We start from the raw sequence: 17,117 nt of genomic DNA on the forward strand, positions 1-17,117 counted from the left end.
GGGCCACCAAATCTTTGTGTGATAGGATCATGTTTTTACATTAACCACTTGAACCCTAGCATCCCTATTCTGTAGTGGAACATTAGCCAAAAATAGCAGATCTACAAGCTTAGATCGGCTATTTTTAGCGAAGAGGTTTGAAGAGGGAAAAGAAGTGCAGACTAAAGTATTTGACGGTTAAAGTGGTTAAATGTCTGAAAATACACATTACTCCAACATGATGACAGTGCTGTCAAACGTGTCTAAGCTGTCTAAGAAATCTATGAACATAATCTGCATCACGGTTTTATACAATACGTAGTGGGGGTCCCTGCTTCATCTCTCTATCCCAGCTAAGGGGTCCCTGGCCTGAAAACGTTGAGACTTAGAGAGACAGTTAACACAGGGGGCAGAGAGGGCAGGGATACAACAACCAGATACAACTACCATTACTGTGCAAGATGCTGAGAAGCATCTGTACATGTGGTGGGAAAATGCACTGTGCCTATGGGTTGTAAGTTTAGTTGCTATCCGGTCATCTACTGGCTATTTATTGATATTTCTAAGAAGGGAGTCACGGCCATTTTCTTTCTTGGCACTGACTGAATCAAGGAAGGCCCATGTCAAATTATTCCTCAAGTACACCTGAGAGATAAGCAAGGAGCCATTAAGTGTCACTGATCACCTTCAGGATTTTGATTTCTTTGCCAAGGAGGATCTGGGACTTGGAGAGATTCTTCTTGTTAATGCTCTTGATGGCCACCTCCCAATCTGTCTTCTGCACAGGAGAGAACGATGAGGGACAGAGAGAGAAAGAGAGACAGAGAGAGAAGGGACGAAGAAAGATGGGAGCAATTAGTTCAAATGCCTTTAATAGTTCCTAATCCGACAACCTTGATTTAATGCCAGGTGTGTGTGTGTGTGTGTGTGTGTGTGTGTGTGTGTGTGTGTGTGTGTGTGTGTGTGTGTGTGTGTGTGTGTGTGTGTGTGTGTGTGTGCGCGCGCATGCGTGTGTGTGTCAACAAGGATATAGCTGGCAACATTTGTTAGCATCATTGTGTGATGAAGGCTGGGGAGGTCAGGGGAAATCTTAGATGTTTCAATGGCAAAATAATACACTTGTGTTTCAAACTCACACCGGCTCATCCCATCACCGTTGAATGAAACGGTGAACGAACAAGACACTCAAATGACAGCTAGAATGGGAGGCTGTGACCTGCATGCTAAACTAACAGCAATGTTGAGGTCAAATTTCGACCCGGGTTGAGATAATGTTTCTCTGCACAGACACACAAGCCCCGTGGAGCTACCATGAAAAGAGGGTTCGAGTTCATGAGCTGAACCGCTCTCGATGCATCAGCTGCCAAATGTCCAACATTTGAACTTGAAGACAAATAAACTCAAGTGTACAAAATTGTTAATTTGCCCTTAAGCTAGAGGGAAAAGGACAGAATAATAAATAATGAAAAAAAAAAAAACATGACAGAGGCTAGGAAATCACAACTGAAGTTGCGGTGGTACTGGGTAATGCTCCCGTTGGCATGGGAATCGTAGAGTAGGAGAATCTCTGAATAAAATCGAGGCTCTCCAAATTAATCTAGGTTAATAGGAGATGTACTTGTTCTGCGGCTGCACACTCTGCCTCTGGCATGACACTGACACGAAAGCAAGAGTGTGTGTGTGTGTGTGTGTGTGTGTGTGTGTGTGTGTGTGTATGTGTGTGTGTGTGTGTGTGTGTGTGTGTGTTCGTTCCTGTAGTATACTGCAGGCTCTACCCATCCCAAACTGACTGAAGACACACTAAAATGTGACTACATAGTTAGGATAATATATAACATTTCCCAATACGATACATGTACAGTGTGTTAACGAATGTTCAAAGATATAACTATTCATACTGCAACTTTCAGTGTAAGAGAAAGTAGGTCTAATCGACCAATATCATCAGGCATATCATATAACAGGTCTGAATATTGTTGAATTGGGTATTTGGATAACAAGGACAGCTCAGAGAAAACATGGCAACTCTTTCATTATGAAGTATCGACAGGTCGACATTTTAATATGAAGCCTCTTGTATGAGTATTTGGGACATATCTTAAATATGATGCTGACTGTGTGTGCTGTGCACGTGAAGGGGGAGGGGGTCAGAGTTTTGTGAGTAATCAGATCAAGCTAATGACTCCATGGCATGCCACAAGGACTTCATAATGGACAGTTTAGGAGTGCAGAGTAAGCAGTTTGTGGGTGCAGAAGACATCCGGTCACAAATGGGAGGAGGATTTTCCAGAATAACACATGATCTCATTGTGAATCATATGAGATTATGGTGGCGTGAGCAAACAAATACCTCAGCCTCATCAGCAGCACTCTGGTATCAACATGCTGACTCAAGTTATGATAGAAAGACAACGAGTTACCAGGCTGGACAGGGTACTGCATATGGCTGCTGCTCACTTTGGTAGTCTAGAGCAGTGGTTCACAAACCTTTTAGCCTGTGACCCAAAAGAGAAATTGGACATTTGCCCGGCCGGGACCCAAACTAGTGAAAACAGCAGATCTACAAACTATTTACACTACTTCTTAAACATTTGTTTTCTAATTTATGGAATTTCTTCGATTTTTCTTTTATTTGTTTATTAAATTACTGCTTTTTTGGGAATGTTTTTAATTTTTTGGAAATAATAATTAATAAGGGACCCATGAATATGTGTCCGCGACCCACAAATGGGCCCCGACCCAGTGTTGGGGAACCAGTGATCTAGAGCTACCAGTTAGATAATTACAAAGTAAGGATAGGTCACTGGCAGAATCTTAACAGGACATTTATGCCAATCCGGAATGAAGTCATTCAACCATTTATAAGCGTTTATATTCTTATTAAGCAACAATGCACACAACCTTAACCAGTCCCTGGTTTGACTAGCTTATGTTCTTTTAGTTGTTGTTTTTTATTATTTTTATTAAGGTTATTACTGGAACGAATAATACTGCTTGTTCCTTGTGCCAAAACATCTGCTGATTTTTGGAAACATTTTTGGAAACAAAACACAGTAAAAAGAAAAAAAAAAAGGAATTCAAGTAACAACATTGTCGTTATTATGATATCGCAAAAACAAAAATGTCTCAATATTATCACGGGTCTCTCAATATTATCGTGGCCTGTGGCTGTGACGGCATCTACCACAGGTATTCAGGCCGAAAAAGTTATTGTTTGAGCAACGGTGGAGTAATACAGCTTCAGCTTGGGAGTTAAAATGCCAATATCTGTATTAAGCACCAACAGAAATACCCAGCCTTGAATCAGTAGCCTGTATCACTTCAGCCTGCTTAAAGGCTGAAGTGATCAAAGACCAGTGTCACAAGCAGAGTTGACAGTAACCTCTGTCCTGCCCTCGAACTCCTGCCTCCTCCTGGGAGGAAATTAGCCTATAAATAGAAATTCAGACACAAAGGATATAAATACATCAATCACATGCAGAGTTCATTTTAACATCAGCACAGAAGGGATACATGTCAAATATAACACTTGTATCCATACAGCTGTCCACTCCACTTTGACAGAATGGCATGCCACTGCCTAACTTTTTGAGCGGTGGTCAGCCGCTCCTTAGAGTGACTTTGTCCGTTTCTATGTCCCTATGTCCCTCTGTATCATGAGCTGCAATACCGCTGGTGACCAAGTGGCGCTATTGCATCATACACACACTGAGCTGCAATACCGCTGGTGACCAAGTGGCACTGTTGCGTCTCACGCATGCGCACGCGCACATACACACCACCGCTCACTTCAAACTTGGTATGATTTTTTTGTATTAGATGGGGCTTGGCAATATAGACACAATTGTTTAACGAAATACCTCAATATAGGAATAGGGGTGGTTGACACTGCTTTCTCAAACTATTAACGAAGTTAGATTTTTGATGAATAATACGTTTATATTAACTAAGTGGGTAAAATGTACACAAAAATAAATCATCAGTACTCACTCAGCCCTCTCTTTTTATGTATTTATGTAATTATGTATTATAAGTTGGGCTGACACTCAGCCCAAGACAATAAGGCCACTTATGTAACTTCACTGCTGGATGGATGTATTGCTTTCACTGATAACAACATGCAGATACTGTAGCTAGTTCCATATTTGGTTACTCCAACTTAAAGGCTAAGAGCTTAATTTATTTTATTTTATGAGCTTACAGAACAGCTATTTTCAGTGTGTGTATAAGTATAAATTAGACTTAAAGGAGTAGTTCACCCCCAAAATGACTTTGTTTTCTATTGATTAGGCCTGCTCATGCCATGGAGACTTGAGTGCAATAATATTTTTTTAGTTTTTTGTCGCATTGCTAAGACAAAAATTAAATTAAACAAACAAACAAACGAAAAGAAGAAGAAGAAGAAAAAGAGTACCCTGACAGTTTCCCCGTCCACTGCCATTCATTTGGGTCCCCAACCAGGGCCATGCATCCGGGTCCCCATCCGGAATCAATGGGGGTAAATTTACTATAATCAAATGTTTTGTCTTAGGAATGCAAGAAATACAAAAAAATATTAGAACTCAAGTCTCCATGCCAATCAATAGGGGAAAAAAAGTCATTTTGGGGGTGAACTACTCCTTTAAATCTTCATTATGGGAAAACAGAGAGCCAGAGAGCCATGTGTGTTATGATGATGACTGCCATATAATAAAGACTGTGTAGACTCTAGACTGGGTCCATTTGGTTACATCATGTGTAACCAAAGAGTTAAATTAACACTGAGGATTTTACTGTGTGATATCTGTGTCTTTCATTGAATAAGACATTCAGCTTTTATCCGATTCTCTCAGAAGGAATCAGGTGCTGTCCTCATTTAACACACACACACACACACACACACACACACACACACACACACACACACACACACACACACACACACACACACACACACACACACACACACACACACACACACACACACACACACACACACACACACACACAATTCATGCCATGCCTCATTCACCAGCCATATTTCAAGACGGGCAACTAAGGTCACGTCTGCATTTAAGGACAATGAGGTGAGAACTGAAGTCTCATCCACAGCTGGCATGAATCAGAAGAGAGAACATGTAAGCTATATCATATAGCCTATAATACATAATACACTTCATATAACACAGTGGTTACATTACATAATATGATAGGTAGAGAGGAAAAACACTGTCTCTGTACCCCATCCTCCCACCCAGACCCAGTAGGCCTACGTCAGTGATGCTGGTGTCACTTGAGTCATCCGTTCATGAATGGATGGCTTCTACAGTAACACATTATGCTCTGTGGCCATCCATAAACTCAGATGGCTTCTACAGTAACACCTTATGCTCTGTGGCCATCCATAAACTCAGACTCCCAGGCGCATGAGTCTGATGAAATGACAAGCAATAAAAATCCACTCGCACAGTCAAAATAACATTAGGTGAATGTTGAATAGCTGAGTCAGTGCGACGCTTTAGATGCAGAGTCTATGAACATTGTCATGCAGTTAATAATTTCCCTTTTGCTTTTTCAGAACAATGACACCCAAAATGTTGCAGTATGACAATGCGATCTGCACTGTCAATGACCCAGATATTCACAGGAAACGTCACTGTTATTCTAACTGAAAGAGAAATGGGACAAGAGAGGGGGGAGGGGGGGGGGGGGGCAATGCAGTTCAGCTGCTATTTACCTTTCTGTGTCTCCCTTTGAAAACAACTGCAAAAGCTCCATGTCCAACCAGGTCCTTCCTGCTGTACTCAAAATCTCCCACAGCTTCCATTGTAAAAGGAGTCCAATTTATGCCAGGTTTCTCATGAATGCAATGCTCAAGGGATGCACATGAATGTCACTCTTCTTCACTTCAAAATATAAAGGCTATATATACACATACATAATGTGTATATATGTTTTTTCTTGTTTGTGCAAAGTGTTCCCTCGATATATTTTCAGTTTATTCCATAACTGGCCGACAAGCACAGCTACTCAACTGTTCTGATATGCTTGTTTATTGCTTAAAGAATAGAGGCAGATGGCATGATACGAGGCTTCAACCTTCTAGTCAGTCAGTAGCAGTCAGCTGAGGAACACTGGGGATACTGTCTTTTGCAGCTCTGCGATCATCACACATAGCAGGCTCTAAGCATGGCCAGCCAGGGTCCAAACGTACACAATGTTAGAACACAGTGCCAGCTGTCCTCCTCTGGCCCTGTTCATCACCTGCAGACCCAGGGCTGTGCTGCATTGGTTAAAAGAAAACAGGCTCTCGAGAACCAGTGTGTTATTGTCTATCCTAAGCGGGTATGACTGACAGTCTACATGATGTCAGGTGGATCTAGACATGAACCAAAAGCCTCTACAACACCTGCGGACCACCCCAGCTATCTGACGTTATCCTGACAGTGGCATAACGCTGTCGCTGCACTGAGCATCATACTGACGACCGTCGTTCCTCCTTGCAAACATGCTGACAAACGGACGCTTGTTTACCCGTTAACGTTAGCTGAGTGCATTGATTTAACACGCTCGCACTCCGGGTTAAAACGACGGGCTAGATGACTACTACTAAACATAGGGCTTTAGTATAAATAAAACGGCAAGGATCCTCCTGACACAAACGGAATTCGTCCTTCGGTCCTTGTCCCAGTTCCTCCTGGGTTATTTCTTCCTCCCAGAGAGCAGACGGTCCTCTGTGTGCGGGATGTCCAGTCGCCTCCTCTTGGAAACATGAACATTAAAAATTCCGTGATGTTTCATAACATGTCGTTCTTCTGCAGCGCCTCCGTCGTCAGAGTGACGTCTCCCTGATCTGAGTCGAATTATTATTTCCCATTCGACGCAGTCGATTCTTTTAGCCTGACCTTATATCATTATCTTCTTATGGAGCGGTGTTGTATCCTCCTTACCACTGGATAATAACGAGAGTTCTGACTCATCTGACGTCACGGTTAACAATACAGGAACAAAGTGCCCTGGTGCTATTTTATACCAGATCCCTCCGCGGAGTCTTCCGGTGCACAGCCTTCCTTTGTTCACGGCGGTACCTTCCGCCGCGAGAGACAGCGCTGGATGACAAATCTAGCCTGCCAGTGGTGTAAATGAATTAAGACTATTAAGTACCTTTACTTGAGTACTGTACTAAAGTACAATTTTTAGTTATTTTAGGCTACTTTACTTGAGTATTTCCAATTTCCAATACTGACTAATAGGCTACTCCACTACATCTCAGAGGCAAATATTGTACTTTTACTTTACTCCACTACAATTATTTGGAAACTTTTATTTAAGTACAGCATTTGAGTACTGTTTCCACCACTAAACAAAATAATTGCAATTCTTAATAGGAAAATTCAGCAAGAATACCGTGTAAACTGGAAAATGCCAACACACCAGCGCCTTTCTTTCTAAGGAGAGAGATATTTTCAAAAAGAGAGAAAAAAAGGATTATTATATACCATGAATTTGACTGTTTTATTTAGTACAAATTCTATATCAGTAAAAAAAGTTATGATTTATTTGTGAGGTCACAGGGGTTGTAGGCTACTGTATGTTGTTTTGATTTGTATGATTGCCCCCTGGTGGATACAAAACGTATTGTTTTGAATGAAAGTGGATAATGGTAGTGTCTCTCAAGGCAATGGGTCAGAAGTCAGAACTGAAGTGGCTCCATTCTGACTTCAGAAGAACAATGTGTTTAATATCAGATGAAGGCCCTCACAGCTTGAGCTGTGTGTGCATGAGTTAAGTCAATGTTAATTTTAGGTTCCAGCAAGAGAACCCTTCAACCAGTTGAGAACCCCTGGCATTGGCTGTATGCTTTTTTAGTTAAATCACAACAATTTTCCCCCAACAATATTATATCAATTTCATATTATTTGGCCTTACTGACTGTGTAGGAGTTAACTGATTATACTAGGCTATAGATTATGTTCTGGATTGAAAATCTGGAAAATGTATTTGTACAGCCTCATTGGAAAACTAGACTCAAAAGAGCTAGGTTACAAATGGCAAAAGTTAAGCCAGAGACAGATTCAGAGCGCATTTCTTGCCGATGGGTTCCCAGTTTGGGCCTATAACAACAACAACAACAGCAATAATAATAAATCAGGTATCTTTGGCTTCCTACAAACAGTAAAGTCATATGCCCTCTCCTTGTCCTTTGAGAATGAGGGGGGGAGGGTGTCGTCCAATTCATTCTCTATGGAAGTGAGGAAGTCACATGGTTTCATGTCTCTTCCAAGCCTCTTGGCTTGAATCAAGCTTGATTTAAGCTGAGGCTTCCTACAAACAGTAAAGTCATATATCCTCTTCGTGTCCTTTGAGAATGAGGGGGGGAGAGTGTCGTCCAATATGGAAGTCACAGGGTTTCAAGCAATGTGTCGCGCTATATGTATTTGACCTAACATTGTTGTCAAAATGCAATGCACAACCAGGGCCAATAAAAACACAGTATTATAACTAGATATAATGTCGAGGCCTAAGATTGATGCCCAACGTTGTTTTCTCTCCCAACAGTAAACAAACCAACCTAAAGTTTAAGTGTATAGTGCATACATGCATATTTCGAAAAGTGCACATTTAAGGACTTTTTAATACATCTAAAATGACAAATTAACATTGGTTGTCAAATATTAAAGGCAGAAATTGTGAAAATAGCCAATCTACATGCTACATGTAGATCTGCTATTTTCACGTGTCATACCAAATGTAATGCCTCAACTCTTAGTGCTTGTCAGGGGTTGCTGCCTGAAAAGGTTGAGAACCACTGGTCTAGATCTAGGACACCTTGGCTGAGAGAGATGAAGCAGGCAACCCCACAAAACATAGAATAAAATTGTGTTTCCACAATAAGGTATGACATTAAGGGGTGGGAAGGAAAATTCTCAGAAAAGCTGAGTTCTATAGTCTGAGAATATAAATATAATCATAAACATTTTCAGAGAGCTTCATAGGCTTGTTTGATAGCGCTGTAATCAGTGTTAGATTAATGTTTGTTAATGTTGGATTCGTGTTAATGTGAGCTTTCTTGGGAAATCCCTTTCAGAAGACTGTACTGTAATGCAGTGCAAACTGTTAATAAAAAATCACACTCGTGTGAACTGAGCGGTGTGTGTGTGTGTGTGTGCGTGCGCGTGCGCAACAGCGCCCCTCCCTTAATATGTGTGGTCAGAAAAGGTTACTGCAGGCTACGGACACGGAGACAGACAGACAGACCCACACACACGGCCACGTATAGGAGCGTTGTGACCACCGCTCAAAAAAGAACAAAAAAGACAACAACCGCCTAATAGTTGGTCAAATTGAACAATCACTATGTACTTGGGCTGCTCTTTTTTCCCTCTACGCCAAAAGTCTTAGCAAAAAATAGCTAATTTAAAAGCGAGGTGTTGGGAGCTTGTAGATCTGCTTTATGGTAATGTCCCTGTAATAAGTTAAGACCCCCTGGTGAAGAACTTGGCCCCCTGGTTACTGTACTGGGCTGTTCTATCAGTAATCTCACTGTCTTTTTTTCTTTTCTTCTATTCTCAGGCAGCCGAGGGAGACGCCCACCTCTCCTTGGATCATCGCTGAGCAAACTGGGAGGGTTCTTGCTGCGCATTGTGACTGCAAAGCAGGCCTGGGTGAGGTGTGCTCCCATGTCGGTGCAGTGCTCTTTTTCATCAAGGCTGCAGTTCGTATCAGAGATTCCAAGACTGTCACTGAAGAGATCCTGTTTCATCATTATACTGTATTATACATAACAAGTGCATAGAGATGTGATAAAAAATCTGTGATCCTTATCATAATAAATAAAATAAGAGACATTGGATTTTCCTTTTGTTTTACTTCTAAGAAATAATGTACACAGTTTTAGTATAGAGTTGTGTGAACCTGCGATTTGTAACACAGTACACCCAGTAAAATCAAATTGTTGATTGTAGCCTATGCAGTTCAACAAACACAGCAAGTACTTTTCTCAGTTATTGTCTTGTTTCAGAGAAAGTGGTTCTCAACATTTGGGTCAGGATTCCCATGTGAGCTTGTAGATCTATCTGTGGAGTCAAGCTAAATGTAATGCCTCAACTCCTACAGTGCAAGTAAGTGCTTATTAGGGTGGGGGTTCCCCAGTTCAAATATTATGTTGCAGGGGTCACAGCTTGAAAAGGTTGAGAACCACTGCTCTACTCCAGCAAATAATGGGTGATAATACGTGACAAGGTTATTGTTTTTTATTCACAACATGATTTGTTTGGCTGCAGTATCCACAGTGTCCACCTGAAATTGTTCTAATACAATTTGTGCTGTCATATACAGAAGGAAGGTAGCTTCATAGATACCTGTTTGAACATATATGTTATTGTACACAACATGCACTTCAAATAATACAGGTATGGGTCATTCTAAATAGTATATACATAAAACATCTTAACGACAGTTTCCCTGTGTTAGGTGATATAATTTACCAGAAACTTAATATGAAGAAGGGCCTCATGCTTCTTGCTAAAGTATAATGATTTTGCTCCCTACAAATAGGAACAATTACTCAAACTATTCTGATCTTGTTTCCCAATTTGACTTATTTCAATAACAAGCTCACAATGTATTGTACCCTTACAAGTATGTATCTCTGATAGTATACAAACGGGTCCATCAAACTAAATTTTTTCCAATTGTCTGTCTGTCCGAGTGTCTGTCTGTCTGAGTGAGTGTCTGTCACAGCGTTTCTCCTCAGTGGCTGGAGCAATTGATCTGAAATCGCATCACCATTAGCATATGAACACACCTAACATAACTGTGAAGCCCGTTTGTCACTTTCACAAATCATATGCTGTATATTAGCATTTTTATGGTGTATCTACTATCTATTCTGCATCTAGCTTGGCATATCTATTCTGCATCTAGCATAAGGCAACATGTTTAACCAGCTCTGTGTGTGTGTGTGTGTGTGTGTGTGTGTGTGTGTGTGTGTGTGTGTGTGTGTGTGGGGGGGGTGGGGGTGGTGTGTGTGTGTGTGTGCAGGCGGGCGGGCAGGGGGGGGGTCTGTTGTCTGGCCCTGTTACAGATTTTGTCCATAAATCATGCAGATCGGTACACAGTATCTCTGTAGCCATTAAACGAAACGGGTATTTCTTACATTGATGCTCCTACATATTATCATGCAAGCACCAGTTAAAGTTACTTTCCATCCCTCATATACTGTGTGCACAGTGCACATCCCATAACCCACACACTGCACATAATTTCAGAGCTCATATCTTTGAACGGGTAAGGGCTAGTTTGTATAATGTTCCAATTCTGCAATGAATCTCTACAGGATGTTTTTATAAGGTTCCCTCATGATTGTATCACAATATATACGATATCTCTGAAAAGGCATATTGTGGAGGCACATCGCCCTCCCCTACTGTCAACAGAGGGGTTAGATTAGTAGTATGATATTTTTAAATGAGATCACATTGATGTATGAATCAATATTGTGTGTGGTGCAAGGTTGGAGTAATATATAAGTTCCTGTATGCCACTTCTTCCACATCTCTTCTGAGGGCGATTCTTCTATGGACATCTTGGACATCATGGTGCAGTATGGACTGCAGACAGCATCTCGCTCCTGCATCAAATAAATGAATATGCAATTATAGACAAAGATGAGGAAAAAAGTTTGAGTGTTCTCACACATTTTTACCAATAAAATGTCAATGTTTCAATAGCTATGTATTTAATCCTATTTCCAGGCCTATAGTAACCATACCATGCAATAATTACCCTTAAACCATTGTGCTATCAATGCACTAACACAGACTTCCACTGACAAAAATATATAAGCTGTTCCCTACATAGCCCCACAAAAAAAGGTTCTATGTTCCCCACTCATCCAAAAATTCAGGAAACAATATTTATAACTAGAAGACCAGGTCAACCTGGTTGTGCCAGACCCCCTGTCTGTCATCATCATTTATGACATCATGCCTTTTGTAGGCATGTCATCATCATGTCATCATCATATATACCCTTTATATAGAAAACCCGGACAGACATTTGCTTATGTAGGCCTACCCATTTCATGGGTCTGGCAATGATTAACAACTCTAAACACAACTAAAATAATGGGGAGAAATTGTGTAGGCATTTGGACGAGTGGCACCTGGACAAGTAGGCACTTAGGGATGGAGTTGTGGAGACATCTGGACATGTGGGCAGACTGGGCAACTGTACAAGTGGGCACCTAAATTACGATTGCCCACATGTTCCAAGTGCCCAGATGTCCCACCATTTCCTGCATTTGAACATTTGGGTCGGAACATAGATCTTGTTTTTGGTTGAGCAGGGAACATATAACTTTTCTTGGGGGTGAAGGGGCTAGCATAGAACCTGGGGAACATATGGAGGACCAATCCTTGATCATACTACAGTGTGGCCACAGCACAGTGTTGACAAAAACGACACATTTTAAACATTGGCCAACAGCACGTTTGTTATTCATAGTTTTAGCTCGAGTCCGAGCAGTTGACATCACGTGTAGAACAGCAGCAGTAGCCTACTGACGGCTGCAGTGACTATAGCAGCTGTGCATGGGTTTAGTAGTGGATGTGTTCTTTAGACATTCACCAACATTAACGTTAGTACGTTGGTTTATTCATAGTTTTAACTCAAGTCGAGCAGTTGAAATCACATTTATGGCAATAGATCATTGTAGCAGCCGCAGTGACTAGCTGCTGCAGCCCTGGGCTAGGTATAGCTCTGGTCCATCGCTTTCACCTCCCGCATTGCTCCCGGTGAAGCTCTGACAGACCCGTCGGGAAACGCATGGACTCGAGATTGTCGGCCCCGCCGAGCGCTCAATACTAGTGAAAATAAACAAAACCGTTTCACTACTCAACAAACCAAAGGTAGTTTTGCGTTGTTGAAAGTCTATTCTCCGCGGTGGTAAACCTCTCAGCACCCCACCTACTCTGTAAAATACATTATTTTTGTCATGAAATAAAACGCACACACCTCAGGCCACCTAGCGGCCACCGCAGATACAATGGTTCACAACCCGGAAATAAGCGGCGGTCGAGTTGGATGCACTTTATTTCATGCCAAAAATAATGTATTTTACAGAGTAGGTGGGGTGCTGAGGGGTTCACCACCGCGGAGAATAGACTTTCAACAGCGCAAAACGACCTTTGGTTTGGTGAGTAGTGAAACGGTTTTGTTTATTTTCACTAGTATTGAGCGCTCGGCGGGGCCGACAATCTCGAGTCCATGAGTTTCCCTACGGGTCTGTCAGAGCTTCACCGGGAGCAATGCGGGAGGTGAAAGCGATGGACCAGAGCTAGGCTAGGTATAGCCCTGGCCTTCTAACAGTTTCAGCTTTCTGAAAACTGCCAAACAAATACATATAAACTTACCTTCGCACAGACGTCATGTTATTGAGAGCGGTGACAAACGGTTCTCTCACCCATCCAGCCGTGAAGAACGTGTAGGCTTTCAGGCCATGAAGGTCTGTGGTGTAAGCACTGCGCGAATACACTAAATAGTTTACAATGTCCGGATATTGGATGGCCGGATAAAAATCGTATTCACACTAGATTCCCTTTTGTTAATTTTCTCGACACCGATTAGTTTGATTTTGTCGTCATATCGTTGCCTCTCGGGCACCGTGAGATGGCTCAGCGCGTCCATTGTTAGCAGTGTGGGTGGTCCTTTTGTTTACAAATTCTGGGTGACGTAGCGGAAGGGGCGGGCCCAGATAGCCGTGTCAACAAATGCCACCGTTACCTACTTGGAGGCCTATAAATAGAGTTGCAGTCTCCCTCAGAGGCCACATTATCTGCAAAACTGACAAGACCCTACCACAAGTTCTGTCACTTTCTAGCACTGTATTGTACTCTCTTATCTGTAGGTCATACAAAGATCCGATCAGTCCCATTTTAAGGTTACGACACTGGTCCATAAGTCAACCAGTTCCCTCCAATATGATTAGTGTTTTTCATACAGAGAATCACACATGGGTAAGAAACAGAAGAAGGCGGCAGGTGAAAACGCTGCCAACGAGGGCGGTGTGAACATCGACTCTTTAGCTGTAGAGACGGAGGCTTTAGGAGCAGCCGTGAAGCAGGACAAAGGAAAGAAGGAGAAGGCTTCCAGTCAAAACTATTTAAATGAGGATGATGATGACATCACGGCGCCTCCCAGACCAGAGACCAAGACCAGGAAAGTGAAGAAGGGACGCCAGGATGAAGAGCGTGATGAAGAGGAAGGTCATGACATGGAGAAAAACAAGAAGGCTCTTCCTTCCGCTTCCATGGCCTCCAACACAGAGGGGTCTCATCCTATTGGCTCCAAGGCTGAGGGGTCTCATCCTATTGGCTCCAAGGCTGAGGGGTCTCATCCTTTTGGCTCCAAGGCTGAGGGGTCTAATCCTATTGGCTCCAACGCTGAGGGGTCTTCTTCTCCCCAGGCCAAGGCCAAGAGAGGAGCAGACAAGGCTACGACCACAGACCAGAAAAAGAAAGGTCAAAGCAAAGCCACGGTGAAGCACATCCTGGAGATGCAAGCCAGGAGACGAGAGGAGGAGGAGAGAGCGAGGAGAGAGGAAGAGGAGGAACGGAGGAGGTGTGAAGAGCGCGAGCGTCTGGAGCAAGAGCAGAGAGAGAAGAAGAAACAGAAGGCCACGGAGAAGAAGGAGAGACAGAATAAAGAAGGAATGTTCCTCAACAAGGCTCAGAGGAAGGACAGAGCCAGAGCCGAGGCGTCACTCAAACAACTGCAGGCTCAGGGGTTCGACGTGCCGTCCAGGGATGGAGGCTCCGTGCCGAACAAGAAGCCCCTTTACAGAGACAAGAGGAAGAAGACGACGCCCGTAGAAACCTCGGAGGGGACGTCGCCGCTCTCAGAGTCTCCGGAGCCGATTGCCATGGAGACAAAGGAGACGGTGAGCACACCAGTAGAGACACTGGCCAATCCCCTTATTGAGCTGGATGACAGCGACGAGGATAACTGGGAAGCTTTAGCCAGCGATGATGAGAAAGAAACATCTACTCCCGCTCAGCGCAGCCGGTCCATTGCTCCTGGCGATGGCAACAAGGAGGAAGAAGGCTCCTCCTACGAGCCCGATGAGCAAGAGAAGAAAAACGGAGCAGTGGAGAAGGGCAGAGGAGGGCAGCAGGTTAGAAGGAGGGGGAATACGAGCGAAGAGGAGAGCAGTACCAGTGACTCAAATGACGTGCGGACGATGAAGAAGAAAGCGGAGAAACTGCGAGCTCCCGTGCTGTGTGTGATGGGACACGTGGACACCGGGAAGACAAAGATCCTGGACAGGTTGCGAAACACTCGCGTGCAGGATGGCGAAGCGGGAGGAATCACCCAGCAAATAGGAGCCACCAACGTTCCTCTGGACGCCGTCATAGAACAGACGAAGATGGTCGAACGTTTCGACCGAGACGACATCAGGATTCCCGGAATGGTGATCATCGACACGCCCGGACACGAGTCGTTCCGGAACCTCCGCAGCAGAGGCAGTTCCCTGTGCGATATCGCCATCCTGGTGGTGGACATCATGCACGGGCTGCAACAAGAGACGCTGGAGTCCATCAGGCTGCTGAAAGAGAAGAGGTGTCCCTTTGTGGTCGCTCTCAACAAGATCGACCGCCTGTACGGCTGGAAGAAGAGTCCGGAGACGGACGTACGCGCCGCCTTGAAGAAACAGAAACGAAGCGTCACCAATGAGTTCGAGCGGCGGGTCAACACCATCGTCGTAGCGTTCCAAAAGCAGGGTCTGAACACCGCACTGTTCCACGAGAACACGGATCCCAGGAGGTTCGTGTCGCTGGTCCCCACCTCGGCTCACAGCGGAGACGGGATAGGCAACCTGATGGCTCTGCTGGTGGAACTCACACAGACCAGGCTGGCGGAGGCACTGGTTCACCGCCAGGATGAGCTCAGAGCGCAAGTCATGGAGGTCAAAGTGGTACCGGGCCTAGGAACCACCCTGGACGTGATTCTGATCAACGGCCGTCTGAGAGAGGGAGATACCATCGTCGTCCCCGGATTAGACGGAGTGATCGTCACGCAGATCAGAAGCCTCCTCCTGCCTCCTCCCATGAAGGAGCTCCGGGTCACGAGTCAGCATTACGAGAAGCACAAGGAGGTGAGCGCGTCTCGGGGAGTGAAGGTTCTCGGCAAAAACCTGGACAGGGCTCTGGCAGGGCTCCCCCTGTTGGTGGCACGCAGCGACGACGAGATCCCGGCACTCCGTGAAGAGCTGAACAAGCTGGTTACGGACACAATGAACGCCATTACCTTCAAAAAGGAGAAGATAGGAGTTTACGTCCAGGCCTCCACACTGGGATCCCTGGAGGCCTTAATGAACCACCTGCACACCAACAAAGTACCTTATTCCGGGTACAACGTGGGTCCCGTGCACAAGAGCGATGTCACGAACGCCTCCGCCATGCTGGAGCACGACGCGCACTACGCTGTGATCCTGGCGTTCGACGTCAAGGTGGAGCGAGGCTGTCAGGAGATGGCCGACCAGCTGGGAGTGAAGGTGTTCTGCGAGGACATCATGGAACATCTGTGCGTCGCCTTCAACGCGTACAGAGACGCCTACAAGAAGGCCAAGCGAGAAGAGTTCAAACACAACGCCGTGTTTCCCGTGAAGCTGAAGATCCTTCCTCAGTACATCATCAGGTCCAAGGACCCCATAGTGATGGGCGTGAGCGTAGAGGCGGGCGAGCTGCGTCCCGGCACCCCGCTGTGCGTCCCCTCCAAGGGGTTGCTGGACATCGGCGTGGTCCTCAGCATCGAGGCGAACGGCAAGAGGGTGGACTCCGCCAAGAGAGGCGCAGAGGTTTGTGTGAAGATCGAGCCCGTTCCCGGAGAGTCTCCCAAGGAGTACGGACGGCACTTTGAGGCCGCCGACTCCGTCGTCAGCAGGATCACTCGCGAGTCCATCAACGCTTTGGGGAGCTGGTTTGGTGACGACATGCAGCCGTCCTATTGGCAGCTCGTTGAGGAACTCAAAAGGACCTTTGGGATTATCTGAGACCCTCAATCGGCCCCGAGCTGGATCAGACCCCCCCATCGTAAAGAAAAATAACAGGAAAGAAATAGGGCGAACGGGAATTTGGGCGAACAGACTTGTTACCAAA

General features: G+C 44.5%; 2 protein-coding genes across 2 annotated transcripts in view; one reads left to right on the plus strand and one right to left on the minus strand.

Annotated features, from left to right (window-relative positions):
* ulk2 (unc-51 like autophagy activating kinase 2) overlaps window positions 1-6,931 on the minus strand; it is a 54,096-nt gene extending 47,165 nt beyond the window's left edge. Inside the window, exons 1-2 of the mRNA XM_080730867.1 lie at window positions 5,696-6,931; window positions 665-757 (exon numbers count right to left, since the gene is read on the minus strand). Of these exons, the coding sequence (XP_080586993.1) occupies window positions 665-757; window positions 5,696-5,785 (183 nt within the window). The 5' untranslated portion in view covers window positions 5,786-6,931. The remainder of the gene's footprint in view (window positions 1-664; window positions 758-5,695) is intronic.
* A 7,041-nt stretch (window positions 6,932-13,972) lies between these two features.
* On the plus strand, window positions 13,973-17,011 carry LOC308290094 (eukaryotic translation initiation factor 5B-like; the record flags this gene model as incomplete). The annotated part of the gene is made up of 1 exon (XM_080731869.1): window positions 13,973-17,011. One exon carries the CDS (start codon window positions 13,973-13,975, stop codon window positions 17,009-17,011), a length of 3,039 nt encoding a protein of 1,012 aa, XP_080587995.1.
* Between the last annotated feature and the right edge of the window lie 106 nt (window positions 17,012-17,117).

Source organism: Nannobrachium achirus (assembly GCF_963921795.1).
Source record: "Nannobrachium achirus genome assembly, chromosome: 8".
Lineage (NCBI taxonomy): Eukaryota > Metazoa > Chordata > Actinopteri > Myctophiformes > Myctophidae > Nannobrachium > Nannobrachium achirus.